The following is a 13985-nucleotide window of genomic DNA, read 5'->3' as shown; positions in this document are numbered from 1 at the left end:
CGCCCCGTGGTCTCGCGAGGATCTCAGAGAGCCAGGGCCTCGGCTGTCCCCCCTCCCCCTCCCTCGCAGGTCGGCCCCTCCCCTGTCGCCACGCCCCTCCCCTAACCTCCCTCGTTGAAGCCCAGAGGGCGAGTTTGTGCTTCCGGTGGCGAGAACAGAGGTGTGAGTGTGGGGACGTGGTGGGCATGACCCTACCCCAGCTGGACGGTAGTCTGGGAGAGCACCCGGTGGGTGGGTGGTATCCGATCCCCAGGTTGCAGGTGTGATGAGGTAGAGCTCCGCACGCCCTCCCCTAGTTTGGGAAGGGGCTGCTCATGGGACCCCATCACATCTGTCTGGGTCTCCCTGTCGGGCGGGTGGGCGCCTCCCCTATGCCCCTTCCTTCCTAGGGGGCCAGGTAGGAGAGCTTCCTGCTGCTGCCCAAGGAACCTCAGCCCTGGACCTTGCCTCCCCCTGCCCCCCTCCATCCTGCCCTCAGAGGCTGCAGCAGGGCAGGCCGAGTGGACAGGCAGAGGCAGGGTGCACCTCCCACCCCCCAGCCCTCACCTCCCGTCCTCAAAACCACCGCCCTGAGGCTGGTGCTGTAGAGAGCATGGGGGCTGCAGCCCCCTCTGCTCACCGCCCCCCACCCCTCGCCAGGCCTCACCTTCCCTGCTCTGGTCAGCTGCCTCAGAAGCGATCCCAGCACCGGCTGATTCCCATCATGTCTCCCTTGGCAGGTGGGGGCTCCGCCATCCTCTGGTCCCGGGAAGGCCTCTGGCAGGAGGCGCTGGGCCACGCTGGGGTGTGGCCTCGTGCGGGCAAGGTCCTCCGAAAGAAGACAGACTGAATGTCACTGCCCGCAGCCAGGCCCTGTGGTCTTGCATCTGTCCCCCAGAGACACGGGTCCGAGTGGTAAGGGGGCGGGTTCAGGCTGCATTTGGTAAGTCCGCCGTAAGTCTGAGACTCAGAAGGGGGCCTGCGGTGACCCTGTTGACTCCAGGGCTTTGTCTTTGGTGAAAGGAATGGGATTTTGCTGCTGATAAATGTAAATTTCAAGGTGAGATTCTGAAGATAGGAAGCTGAAACCAGTGGCACTAGAATAAAACAGAATTTTACATAAGGACTGAATGTGGAACTCCGAGGCATATGTGGCGACATAAATTAATTTAGATTAAAAAATTAAGTTCCAGGACTTCCCTGGTGGTCCAGTGGGTAAGACTCTGTGCTCCCAATGCAGGGGCCCGGGTTCGGTCCCTGGCCGGAGAACTTGATCCCACATGCATGCTGCAGCTAAGACCTGGCGCAGCCAAAATAAAGAAAAATAAACACCTATTAAAAAATTCAGTTCCTCTGCTGCACTGGCCGTGTTTCAGGAGCTCAGTGACCACATGTGGCTGGTGGCTGTCGAATTGGACAGTGTTGTTCTAGAACATTCCCAGCACCCCAGAGAGTTCTTTTGCTTGGTGCTGTTATTAGAAACAGCAATGAACCAAGACAAGTCAGACAGGCACCTGCTCATACACATGACGAGGCACTGACCCCGGGGGTCTTCAGGAAAGGACCCCCTTACGGGAGATTCTGGTGACAAAGATGACAGGCATTGCAGACGGCGGCAGCCACGGTGACTAACGCCATCTGTGATGACACAAAATGGGACAGGCTGCTCCACAGAGCTGCGCGTGAGCAGGGCTGAGTCACGTGGGGTCAGGGGTCACAGACAGGATGGGGAGAAGTGGTGCAGCGCTCTAAAAGCTGTGGTGACTCCGACACGGTGGGGAGGGCAGGTGGCAGCCTGGCGAGGGACACGGGACCTTCTGCTCTGTTGACAAAGGCGGGCTTTTGGGAGAGAATGGTGTGGGTGTGGTGACAAACGTTAGTGAAACATCTGGTAGAAGACAGAACCATAAAATGCAGGCGGATTAATCATGGCCCAGTTGACACAGTGAAGAGTAAGACTTACCACCCATCAGCCAGGAATCTGACCTTTCTTGGAGGCCAGGAGGGCCCTTGAAGGAACGGATCAGAGCCAAGCACTCAGAAAATGAAGGCAGGAAGGGGATGCCCACGGGGGTCCTGAAGGGAAAGGAACTGGGTTAGACCCACGATGGGCAGAGAAACTGGACCAGAAAGGACAGTGGCTCTCACATGGAGAAACGGCCAACAGAGATGGGCCCCAGAGACTCCCCACTGACCGCGGATGGAGGCTGTGCAGGGGCTGCATCCCACTGTGAGGCCCGGGAAGAGGACCAGGACGGGTCACACACAGGGTCCATGCCGGGGACGCCGCAGGGCCTGGATCTGGGCCAGGTGAGGGGGAGGAAAGCCCCACCTGGAGTAGCCGTTGTCTGTTTAAAAACTGCAGATTGTAAGTGAGGACAGTTCTGGGAGAGGCCAACCAGCACGTGGGCAGGAGGGCTGGGCAGATTGCAGCATGTTGGAACAGATGCAGCACTGAACCCTGAATGCACGTGTGTAGACTGGCAGTGGTGTCCCGTCTGCTTTTGCTGCTGTGACAGAGCACCACAGACTGGGGGCTTCAGCAGCAAATGCTGGCTGCTTGCTTGCTGTGGCCTCGCCCGGCAGGGAGCAGGACCGAAAGCAAGCTCTCTCATTTCATTTCTTACAAAGGCACTAATTCCAACTATGAGGCCCCACCCTCATGACATAATCACCTCCCAACACCCCCACCGCGCCCCCCACCCCACCAACACCTCCACACTGGGGGTTGATTTCAACATAGGAATTTGGGGACACATTCAGTCCATAACACAGAGCAGTGTGGTTTTTGGCAGACAAATAAGTTTAGCAGCAGAACCAGGATGAGAGGGAAACATTGCTATTGTGCCTGTTGGCACAGTTGCCCAAGGGGCACAAAAGTGGGGAAGAAATCACAGACAGGGTTGATGTCCTGTAAGAGAAGGGGGTAATTAGGCAGACCAAATGCATGGAGGAGGGCTTCCCTGGTGGCACAGTGGTTGAGAGTCCGCCTGCCGATGCAGGGGACACAGGTTCGTGCCCCGGTCCGGGAAGATCCCACATGCCACGGAGCAGCTGGGCCCGTGAGCCATGGCCACTGAGCCTGCACGTCTGGAGCCTGTGCTCCACAATAGTGAGGCCTGCATACCGCAAAAAAAAGAAAAAAAAAAAGCATGGAGGAAATACTAGAGGGAGCCATGCTTGTCTCACTATAAATCACAGAAACGTACATTTACCAAATCTTAGGGATTTCTTCTTTGCAAAAACAGTAGATCGATATCCTCGGGCCCCATCTGCACTGACTTGAGAAATGATGCGGATTCAGAGCCTGCCCCCGAGTCCAAGCACCCCACAGACTCCCCGGTTTGAGACTGTTCCGAATACTAAGCTCTCTGACAGTGGAGCGTTGTATAGATGGTGTGATTAGAGGAACAGGTACAGAAGAGACTAATTTGGAAGACGAACAACAAGAATCAAGAAGCCGGGCAATTCTGAAACATGAGGTTGTACAGGAAACTTACTTCAGTTAAATTTTTAGGGACAGGGCTTCCCTGGTGGCGCAGTGGTTGAGAATCTGCCTGCCAAGGGGACACGGGTTCGAGCCCTTGTCTGGGAAGATCCCACATAACGTGGAGCAACTGGGCCCGTGAGCCACAATTACTGAGCCTGCGCGTCTGCAGCCTGTGCTCCGCAACAGGAGAGGCCGTGATAGTGAGAGGCCCGCGCACCGCGATGAAGAGTGGCCCCCGCTTGCCACAGCTAGAGAAAGCCCTAGCACAGAAACGAAGACCCAACACAGCCATAAATAAATAAGTAAGTAAATAAGTAAATACATAAATAAAGTTCATTCTGCAAGTATTAAAAAAAAAAACTTAGGGACAGTCTGGACATGGGAGGGAGCACAGGTAGCAGAACTAATTAGAGATAAAGAGTGTAGCCCTATCCGGGGGTAAAGAAGCCCCCAAGCTGACAGGGTTAAATGCCTCTTTGGGGAAAATACATCTAACATTACGTGTTCCCTTATAACCAATGTATCGCTCATTGGAAATAGCTGCTTTTCTAGGTCCCTACAGCACTGATCCTTGACGGATGAACATGCTGTGAAAATGAATTCTCTCTGGCCCCAGCCTGGGAGGAAACAGAATTTGGGTGGAAGGACGAGGGCGCTGAATGAGGCGGGAGCTGGATTCCAGCCTACTGGCTGCCCACACGGAAACAAAACCGGCCCCAGGAGCGAGCCTTGGCTACCACCCTGAGTTATGGGGGCCGACAGGATGAGGGCCCAGGGCTGGTCCTGCACACACAACAGGGCAGCACTAAGAGGACGTGAGGTAAAGGGAAAAAGCAAAGCCAGCCCCAGGGCCCTGAAGCTGTGGGGGGCAGGGCCCCATGGCAGGGAGCGGAGGACCCACGGTCACTGCTGAGGTCATCCGAGCTAGTGGGGGCACAGGCACCCTGTTCACGGGGCTCAGTGCACCGCAGGACAGAACGGGCGTGCAGTTGAATTCACGTGGTACGAACACAGGGAACAGCTGGTGGAAATACCAGCTAGATGGGTCCACCAAGCAGCTGGACAGGCGAGCATCAGCTGGTCACCTGCAGCACTGCTATGATTCCACATGCTGTGACACAGTCGCTAGGATGGCCGAGATAAAAAAACAAAATCAAAACAGAACGTAAGTGTGGACGAGGATGTGGAGAAATTGGAACACTTGTGCACTGTTGGTGGGAATGTACAATGGGGCAGCGGCTGGAAAACAGCTTGGAGGTTCCCCCTCAGAACTAAAGAGGGAACTACCATGTGATCCATTACTTCCACTTCTGGATATAAACCCAAAAGAACTGAAAGCAGGGTCTTGAAGAGATATTTGCACACCCCTATTCATGGCAGCATTATTCACAATAGCTAAAACGTGGAAGCAACCTAAGTGTCCACCAACAGATCAATGGAGAAGCAAACTGTGGTCCATCCAGACAATGGAAGGTCATTCAGTCTTAAAAAGGAAGGAAATTCTGCAATATGCTGTGACTTGGATGAACCTGGTGGACATTATTCTAGGTGAAATAAGCCAGACACAGAGAGACAAATAATGTCTGATCCCACCTACATGAGGTCCCTACAGCAGTTTAATCCACAGAGACAGAAAGTAGGTGCTGGGTGCCAGGGGCTGGGGGGGGCTGCAGTTAGTGTTTAATGGCTCAGTTTGGGAAGATGAAGTTCTGGGGCTGACGGTGGTCAGCTGCACAAAAGTGAATAAACCTGATGCCATCGAGCTGCACCCTGAAATGGGCAAGATGGCAAACTTAGCCATGTGTATTCTACCACAATGAAATCAAAAGGGTGAACCTGCTGGCCAAGGGGCCACTGATGAGACGAGATGGGCACTAACCTGAGGACTGGTCCTAGGAGACCCTGCTGGGTCGCTGCCCTGCACTTGGGGTCTGGCACAAGGAAAGATGCTCTCATGGCCGGGACACCACCCCACGGGGGTGTGTCCACCGCACAGGTGCACAGCCAAACCCAGGATGCCCGGCTTAAGACACACGTGTCACAGAGCGGGACACCCCACAGGCCCACGAGAGAGCCACAGCCAAAGGGAGTCACGGCAGGGCCAGAAGAAGGGATTTGAGAATTTCCTCGCATCAGGAATGGCTGAAGGTTAAAACTAAAGCCCTAGCCAAGGAGTTGGGGTGAGACACGCTCTCTCCCCTCACCAGGCCGGAAGACGTTAGCGATGCCCGGGGTAGGGGTGTTCAGAGTCACTACTGCAACATAGAGCCCCAAGGAGAAAGCCATGGGATGTGGCGTCCCGGGCCCCAGGCAACGTGGGCAGTAAGGCAGATGGGTTCTCCTTGGTGCCCCCAAATATCTCAGACTCGGAGACTTACACGGATTTCAAGCCCCCGAACAGCCTTTCTCCAGAGCAGAGGGTCGGCTGACGTCGTCCCCACCCCTGGGGGATTGGCATATTTGCTGGGATGTGTCCCAAGGCTCAGACCCCGCCAGCCCGTGGCTCTTGCCTTCCGGGGGCGTGTGGGGGTGGGGAGGGGTGTTTACAAGCTCGAATCAGCCCACCCCAGGTTTTTGGTGGCTTCCGGACTCACAGGGACCAGGGCACAGCCTCGTGGAGCAGAGGCCAGTGTGTCTTAAATGAAGATCTGGCATTTTCACGCGGAGCCCCCAGGCCCTGCCATCAGTGCGCGGCTGAAGGATAGGCGCAGCCTTGGTCTGCCCGGGGTCCCTGCAGGCAGAGGGCCCTACTGGGGCCTCCTGGAAGACAGCTCCAGGAAAGGGCTGGGGGAGGGGCTGATGCCAGAGGGCAAGGACCGTAGGGCCCGTGGGGACACCCTTCCCTCTTTTACCTTTGTGGCCCAGAGCGATCACTTAAGTCTCTGAATGAGCCCCTAGTCGCCGAGAAGCTGCCCCGCATTCGGCCGGAGCCTGCATTGTTATGCTGGCCAGCCCCTCGGGCCACTTCCTCCTTCCCACCGGCTGTGAGCACCTCCGGCCCCGCCCTGTCCCCACTGGGTCTGATCCACCGGCCCGGGGTGGGGCCCTCAGGTACTATTTGGAAAATGCTCCTGGGGCGATTTTGATAAAGTCCTCCTGAAACTGCAGGGACCCGGGCCTCAGCCAAGGTCGAAGATCTCAGACCCCCAGCTCCAGCTGCCCCCCACCCAGTCACCTCCTTGGCGACGAAAGGAGCGCCTTCCCTGGGCGTGCGTTAGCTCTCCTGCCCCCTCCGCCCCGCACCTTCTTCCCTGACCCAACCCAGCCAAGAGCCTCAGACGCTTCCCTGGGCGGCCGGCGGTGAGCGCTGGAGACCGATCACACCTCCCCCCACCGCCTCCGCCGAGCCCGGCCGTCGCCATTTCCCTGGACCCTCCCTCCTCCTCCTCCCCGCCCGGCCGCGCTCACCCACCGTGGCTGGTCTGCTTGGTGGGAAGTCCCGGGGGCAGGGGCAGGAGACCTGGAGAAGCTGGCGTGCAGTGAGGGCCCCGACCTCGGGTTCCACGTGCCCACAGCCCCCTCCCCACCGGAGACTGGCCTGCCAGGGTAGGTAGGACCGGGCAGCATCCCAAGGGGGCCCCAGCCCACCCCAGCCCTCCTGGCCCCTCCCCGGGATCCCGAGGCCATTTTAACCTCGCCCTGACCTCCAGCCCTACATTCCTACCCAGTGCGGGGCCCGCACACACTCACAGGATTAAGTCGGAAAAAGCAATCTTTTTATTTAACCCATACCTAGGTTAGCGGTGGGGGAGGGCCGCAGGAGGGGTCAGGGCCGAGGGGCGGCCCTGCAGAGAGGACCGAGGCGGCCGGGCCTCACTGGCGCGGGTCGGCCAGGACGCCTCGCTCGGCGGCGGCGCTGCCCAGGATGAAGCCCACGGCCAGGGACACGGTCTGGTCGAAGGAGCCGCGCAGCTGCTCCACGTGCTGGTTCAGGGTCAGCAGCTGGTCACGCAGCGGGCCCAGGATGGACACGATGTCGCCCAGGTGCCCCAGGGTCTGCAGAAGGGCGGCGTTCAGCGACGGCGGCGTGGGCTGCGGGGGCACGTGGTCCTCCGGGCGACCAGGCGGCGAGTCAGGATGTTCCCGGGTGGGGCCGGGGGACGACGGCGGCGGCGGCGAGGCGGGGGCGCGGAAGGGCTCGGGGTCCTCGGGGCGGCCGGGCGCGGGGGTGAATGTGGAAACGGCCGTCGGGGAACCGGGGTCGCGGGGCGCGTCCGCAGACTTGGGCGGGGACGGGCTGAACCTGAGCGTCCAGGCGGGGTCCGCGTCGGGTTCTCGGGCGGCGGGCAGCGGTGGGGCGCCTGGAACGCAGAGCGGGTGGTCGCGTGAGGCGCGCCCGCCCCTCCCCCCGGCCCGCAGTCCACTTCCCCCGGTCCGAGGCGCCCCGCCCCTCCCCCACCCCAGCCCACCTACCCGGCTCAGCGGGCGCGGCGGGGGCTGGCCGGCGGCCGCGCGGGGGGCGCCCGGGCCCGGGGGAGCGGCGGCGGCCGCGTCTGCGCCCGCTGTCGCCCAGCAGCCCCATGAGCTGCCGGATCTGCGCGTCGAAGGGCCCGGGCGGCTGACCGTGCGCGTCGCGGACCTTGTCCTTGAGGAACTTGTAGCGGCGGCGGCACTGCGCGGGCGTGCGCCGCACCTGCTGGCGGGCCAGCGCGGCCGACACGCGGCGGTAGGTGGGCAGCGCCTGGCGGCGGTCTAGCAACAGCGCTCGCCACACGGCCGGCTGCAGCAGCGTGCCTAGCAGCAGCTCCGTCTCGCGCGCGCTCCAGGGCGTGCGCTGCGCCGAGCCCGGGGATACGGGCGACCCGGGGGATGCGGGCGATCCGGGGGGCGCGGGCGCCGCCAGCGCGCCGGGCGAGGCGGGCCTCCCGGGCGGGGTCCCGGGGACGCCCCCCGCCAGCCGCTGCTCGGAGTCCGGGCTGGCGGGGGACGGCGGGGCGGGCGGGGGCGGCCGCCGGGGCCGGAGCAGCATCCCGGGGCCGGCGGGCGCGCGGGGGTCGGGGCCGAGGCCCGGGAGAAGCCGCCCACACGCGCTCGGTGGGCCCTGCGCGTCCGCCTTCGGTAGGAGCGGGCGCCGGAGCCCAGCCGGGTCTAGGCGGCCCTCCCACCGCTCCGCCCCGCCCCGCCCCGCCTCTGCGCGCGCTAAGTTCAACTTGCCTGCTCCGGCGCCTGGGTCTCCCGGCCAGTCTTTGGGCCTCTAGGCCTTGAGCGCCTGGAGCAAAGTTCTGCCCCCGCCCGCCCAGCGGGGAAGAACCTTCCCAACCGCCGTTTGTACTTCTTAACCTTCTCAGTTGAGGTACAAACAAATATGGCTACGTGCATTGGGTGCGCAATGTTTGATTCGTCATTACGCATGTGCCATGACCTTTCACCACTGCGCGGATGAAGCCATGGAACATTCCAGTTCCAGAGGCTCCCTCGCACCTTCTCCTTTTTCCTCTGGTGCACCCTAGATGTTGTTTGTAACCGTAATTGTGTTCCGGGTCTGCGCCCCGCCCCTCTTCCTCGTGTGCTCTTAGTCTGTGCAGGAGGTAGAGTTCATCACTGCCCGCTGGCAGCTTTCTGCTGGATCTGATAAAGAGCCAGGCCAGTGGTCAGACGTAGTGTCATAACTCACACGCACACTTCACAGAAAGAAACTTCTTTATTCTGGTAAAGAATGGCTACAGTTACCATAGTGGTTAATACAGAGCATTGAGCCCCTACCCCCCTGAGAGATTGGGTATGAGACAAGGATGCCCAACGTTATGGCTTCTGCTCAACCTTACTCTGTAAGTCCTAGCCAGAGCAATAAGACAAGAAAAAGGAGTAGGAAGTATAGAGAGAGCAAAGGAAGAAGGCAAGCAGCTGCCACTTGCAGCAAGTCAAACAGCAAGTCAGCTGTTTGTATATGTGGAAAGTACAAAACCTACAAGCACATTACTAGAATTAATGAATGAGCTTAGCAAGGTCATTGAATACAAAAATAAGCAAAAGTCAATTGTATTTCTGTATACTAGCTACAGTAGTTTTATAAAAGTCCTTAGTTTGGGATAATTCTGTGTCCGAGTGGCACAGACAGCACAGAGGCCCTAACATCTTACTTGTCCGTGGAACTTTGGCAGAGCTAAGAAGTTAGCGTTGACGAAACCGCAGACTTACTGGGTTGTGCCAGGTTTTCTGCGGATGCCCCTTTTCTGTCCCAGGATCCCACCCCTGTGCTGAGCTGCATTTAGTCATCCTGTCCCTTCAGTCTCCCCTGGGCTGTGGCTGTTTCTAAACCTTGTTTTCCACGTCCTTGACAGTTTGAGGAGACGGGTCAGGTGTTTTGTCGTGTGTCCCTCAGTTTGGGTTTGTCTGCTGTCTTCTCAGGGTTAGAGTGGGGCTCTGGGTTCTGGGACGAGACCCGAGAGGTGATGTGTCATCTTATTAGTTCGTGTTAGGATGCGTGACGTCGGCAGACTTGGGGCCATGATGCTGAGCCCCACCCGGTTAATCTGGTGCCTGCCTCTCCCCACCGTCAGGTCACCCTCTTCCTGTCCTGCCCTGCAGTGGGGGCCGGTCACCAGGTCCCCTGCCGCCCACACTCGAGGAGGTAACAAACCACACCTCCACACCTTTGGATTTCTCCCAGTTCCTCCTGTTTATTTATTCATTCAGTTGTCCGTTTACTCCAGTGTGGACTCATGGACGTTTGTCCTGTTCCTGGGTCACTGCCCATCACTGTCGTACGTGGGGGCTCAGACAGCCCAGCTCTGGCTGTGGGGAGTCTTCACAGCTCTTTCCCTTTTGTCCCGTGTCCTTTTGATGTGATCTACCCTCCCACCCCCAAGCCCCGCTTTTAGCACTTCCTAGCCCCTGGCTCATTTGGTACTTTCCCCACTCAAGCCCTGGAGTCAGCCATTTCCTTTTCTCGGAGACTTGAATGGCATCTGGAAACCAAGATTTGGGCACAGGATGCAGCTGCTGCTATTGGGGCGTCACTGCTTCTGGGCCCGTGGCTCTGGGGGCAGTTTTGCTCCCCAGGGGACATTTGGCGATGTCTGGACAGTTGTTGGTTGTCACAGCTGGGGGCAGGGGGCGGTGCTGCTGGCATCTAGAGGGTAGAGATCAGAGATGCCACGAAACATCCTGCAGGCTCAGGAGAGCCCCACCGCAGAGAGCCATCCCCCGACACGTCAGCGAAGCTGCGACAGATCGTGCGGTGGCAGCTGGGAAGTGGATTGCGCGCAACCTGTCTCTCGGGTCCCTGACCGCCTCGCACCTTGGGCTCCGTGAGATCCTGTCTTGGATGGTAGGAGGCCTGGTGCCCTCGTCTCCCAACTGTCTACTCGCGTCCCACCCCACAGCGAGTGCGCAGAGGAGCCCCGGAAGGCTGGCCTGGTGCCTGAGAAGCTGCTCCCACCCGGGGTGCGGTCCTCACTGCAGTTCTTTTGTCTTCAGCGCAGTCTCCCTTCAGAACAGCGTTTCCCACGGTCACTGAGGTCCACCCCCTGGGGAGCGGGAGAGGCAGTGAGGAGACGCGGCTGCAGGAAAGTGGCAGCTCAAGCCGTCCCGTCCCAGGAGAAGTCCCGCCGTCCTTGCAACGGGTGTCGGACAGCAGGCAGAAGGACACAAGCCGCAGGGAGGGGTGTGGCCGGCACCCAGCCAGCCCCTCGGCCACTTACCCCAGCACCACCGGCCACTCTGAGCCCGTGTCCCAGGCGATAGCCTGGCTGCCGGGGTCCCACTGGCCTTCTCCGGGTGGCGGGTGCTGGTGCCGGCCCGGGGGCTGCCTTGGGCTTGATCACAGCCTGCTGGGCGCGGGGGAGTGGGACCCCGTTTGTGGAGGGGGCTTCCCCAGAGCCTGGGTGCACAGAGCTGGGCTCCATTCAGCGTAGGAGGGGCTGCATGGGGTTGGGGGTTGCTGGCTGGGGTGCTGGCTGGCAGTTCTCAGAAAAACGTGTTGATGTGATAAGAGCCGATGTAGCGAAGGGAGAGCCGGTCTTTCCTGGTGCTTTAGTCGTGTCTCGGGAGGAAGAGGGACCAGGGTCTAGTGGTTCTGAGGTGGCTGAGGACACCCCGCCCCGGCCCAGACTCCAGAGCCACGTGACCACGGCAGCTCCTGTCCACAGTAACACGACCCCACCATCTCCCCGTCTTTGTTGGTGTCCACCAGCCCTCAGCTCTTCCACTGGGACCCTTCGGTGGTGACCAAGCCCTGGGAACGCCCCAGCCTGCCCCCGGTGACGATGAGCCTGCTGCTTGGCCTGTGGGCTGCGGACGAGGCCTGGGTGGCCGGACGCCAGGATGGGCAGGGCTTGTGGCAGACAGGCGCGGGCCGTGGTGCCCGGAGGCCTCGGCAGGTCAGCGACTGTGGGAGGTTGGCTGTCTCCTCCTCCAGCGGCAGGTACGTCCCGGGCAGCGGGGTGTCTGCCTGCTCACGGGCCCGGGAGGTGGGGTTTGGCCCCCTGCGCACCATCGGAGGACATCGCGGTGGCCTGAGCCTCCTCGGTCCCTCGTCCCCTCCCGCCTTCACGAGCAGCCCTGGAGACATCTTCGTCTGGCTCGAAGAAGCCACGCTGACCCACGAAGCAGGTAAACACCAGGAACCCGCGAAGGCCGTCTTGGTAGAAACGACTTTATTTAGAAATGTAAACCGCGCGTGAGGGCGACATGCAGACAGTCGTGCTGGAGCCGAAGCCTGGCCGCACCCCCAGATGAACCGTTACAGTTGGAATGTTTATTTGCACTGGACGCTCACTTCATTTCAGGCTTTGTGGCGCTTCGTTGAATTCAAATCCTGAAAATGTAGGAGTTGATCTGCAGAACCAAATTCTCATATAAAAGCCACGTTTGCAGGGCCAGGAGTGCCTCTCACGAAAGCGGGACGTAGATGTTGCAAATGAATATATGTGGGAAAACACATCTTGACAACAGTGTTTTATCACAGGTAGTGGTTTTCCTAGAAGTACCATGAGCTGGCTGCGCTGAAGAGTCACTAATTCTAAAACTGAAAAGAACAGTCTTGGGTCTTGCAGCGATTGGCAACGTAAAAACGCTGGTGCCTGGGATGGTGCCAGGGCTCTGGCCTCCTGCTGTGGAGGTGTGCCGTGCTGTCCTGGTCCCATGCCCCTGGCCGAGCGCAGTTTGGAAACAGCCCTGGGGAAGAGCTTGGTACCACTGAGGCAGCAGACTTCGTTTCCTCGTCAGAAAGCGCTGGTGACGGCCAGCCTCGGGAGCTAGGCGTGGGTGTTTGCATCACATGCATGGCTGCTGAAGAAGGGGGGGACCCGGCCACGGCCCTACAGCCCCCAGGCCCCCAGGTAGGGCAGAGGGAAGCTCTCAGGGCCCCTGAGGCTGTGTCTCTGCTTTGGAGCGGCTGTCTGAGTCCTGCATGCTTTGGAAGCAGAGCCTCGGCCCAGGTGTACCTGCCCCAGCAGGAAGTGCTCTCGGTGGTGGGGCGGTGGGCACAGGGGCCACGGGGCACTTGGGAGCTGCCAGTGTGGAGCATGAGGCGCTTTGCGGCAGCAGGAGGCCGGGCTGGGACGGAGGCAAGGCCGGGCCTCTTGGCGGGAAGGGCTGCGAGGCTCCGGCACCCGCACCTGGGCCTGGGTGAGCAGCCAGGGGTTGGGGCTGCAGGAGGGGGAGGTCCGGCAGGGAGGAAGCCCAGGGTGGGGAGCCTCAGGGCCCCAAGAGAAGGTTCCAGAAGCCCCTGGAATCTGTGGCCGGCAGGGGGTCAGAGGGCAGTCTTGGCCCTTCGTTGGTGGGCAGACGTACGCCAGACCCGTGGGAACACTGCTCAGTGGGCGCCTGGGTTTAAAGCCTGAGCTGGGTGCTGGGGTGCGGGGTTTCTGGGGCTGAACGGCCAGAGAACTGGGTGAAAGCTGTTTATCTTTGAGAAATATAAATGGGTACTCGGCTCCTGGGAGCTTACCTATCCTATTTTGGTTTACATATTTTAAAATTCCCTTAGAGCCCCCCTCAGCCTCTCCTGGCACCATCTCTCGGGTCTGGGTCTGAGCCCGTGCTCCCGCCCCGGCGCCCCTCCTGGGCCGTGGGGGTCCCTGTCTGACACACCAGGCACGGCCCCTTCCACCCCAGGCCTGTCCTCGGTGTGGACTGCACACCCAGCCCGCTGTCCTGCGCTACTGGAACGTGGCTTTCATTCTCCGCAGCTTGTCCTGAATCTTCTTGGAGTGCTTCTCGCTGGTCACCTGGTGGGCGCCAGCCCTGCTGTCCTCGGCCAGGATGGAGATGTCCGCCCCGCTGAACCGGGCGATCCTCTGCTTGAGGTGGGACTGCAGCTTGGGGTCGGGGGCGAACGTGTAGGGGTTCTCCTGGAACGCGTGGACCTGGCTCGCCACCTTGGCGATGTTTCTTTGTTGGGGGAAGAAACGAAACGTGAGTTTGCACAAGTCACGGGGGCAGCGTCTGCAGCTGGTGGGTTCCCAGCCTGCTGTCAGGCACTGTCCCAACCAGGCCACGTCAAAGTCCAGACTCAGAGGGACCAGTCCGCCCTGGACCCTGAGGAGGCCTGACCGGTCTCCACCTGACTGCC

General features: G+C 60.1%; 2 protein-coding genes across 2 annotated transcripts in view; both read right to left on the bottom strand.

Moving 5' to 3' along the window:
• Nucleotides 1-7282: 7282 nt before the first annotated feature.
• Nucleotides 7283-8438, bottom strand: UTF1 (undifferentiated embryonic cell transcription factor 1). The gene is made up of 2 exons (XM_060125455.1): nucleotides 7883-8438; nucleotides 7283-7770 (listed from the first exon to the last, which is right to left on the bottom strand). Exons 1-2 carry the CDS (start codon nucleotides 8436-8438, stop codon nucleotides 7283-7285), a joined length of 1044 nt encoding a protein of 347 aa, XP_059981438.1.
• A 5010-nt stretch (nucleotides 8439-13448) lies between these two features.
• The window catches only part of KNDC1 (kinase non-catalytic C-lobe domain containing 1), a 56855-nt gene continuing 56318 nt past the window's right edge, over nucleotides 13449-13985 (bottom strand). Inside the window, exon 31 of the mRNA XM_060126364.1 lies at nucleotides 13449-13804. Within this exon, the coding sequence (XP_059982347.1) occupies nucleotides 13573-13804 (232 nt within the window). The 3' untranslated portion in view covers nucleotides 13449-13572. The remainder of the gene's footprint in view (nucleotides 13805-13985) is intronic.

The sequence above is a fragment of the Lagenorhynchus albirostris genome, chromosome 16, assembly GCF_949774975.1.
Source record: "Lagenorhynchus albirostris chromosome 16, mLagAlb1.1, whole genome shotgun sequence".
NCBI lineage: Eukaryota > Metazoa > Chordata > Mammalia > Artiodactyla > Delphinidae > Lagenorhynchus > Lagenorhynchus albirostris.
This window is presented reverse-complemented; position numbering and strand designations above follow the sequence as displayed.

Excerpts from the sequence above, each read along its gene's own strand:
- UTF1 (XM_060125455.1), bottom strand. The coding sequence starts at position 8,438 with ATGCTGCTCCGGCCCCGGCGGCCGCCCCCGCCCGCCCCGCCGTCCCCC. Across the intron at positions 7,771-7,882 it reads CGCCGCGCCCGCTGAGCCGG|GCGCCCCACCGCTGCCCGCC; the intron begins GTAGGTGGGCTG and ends TCTGCGTTCCAG.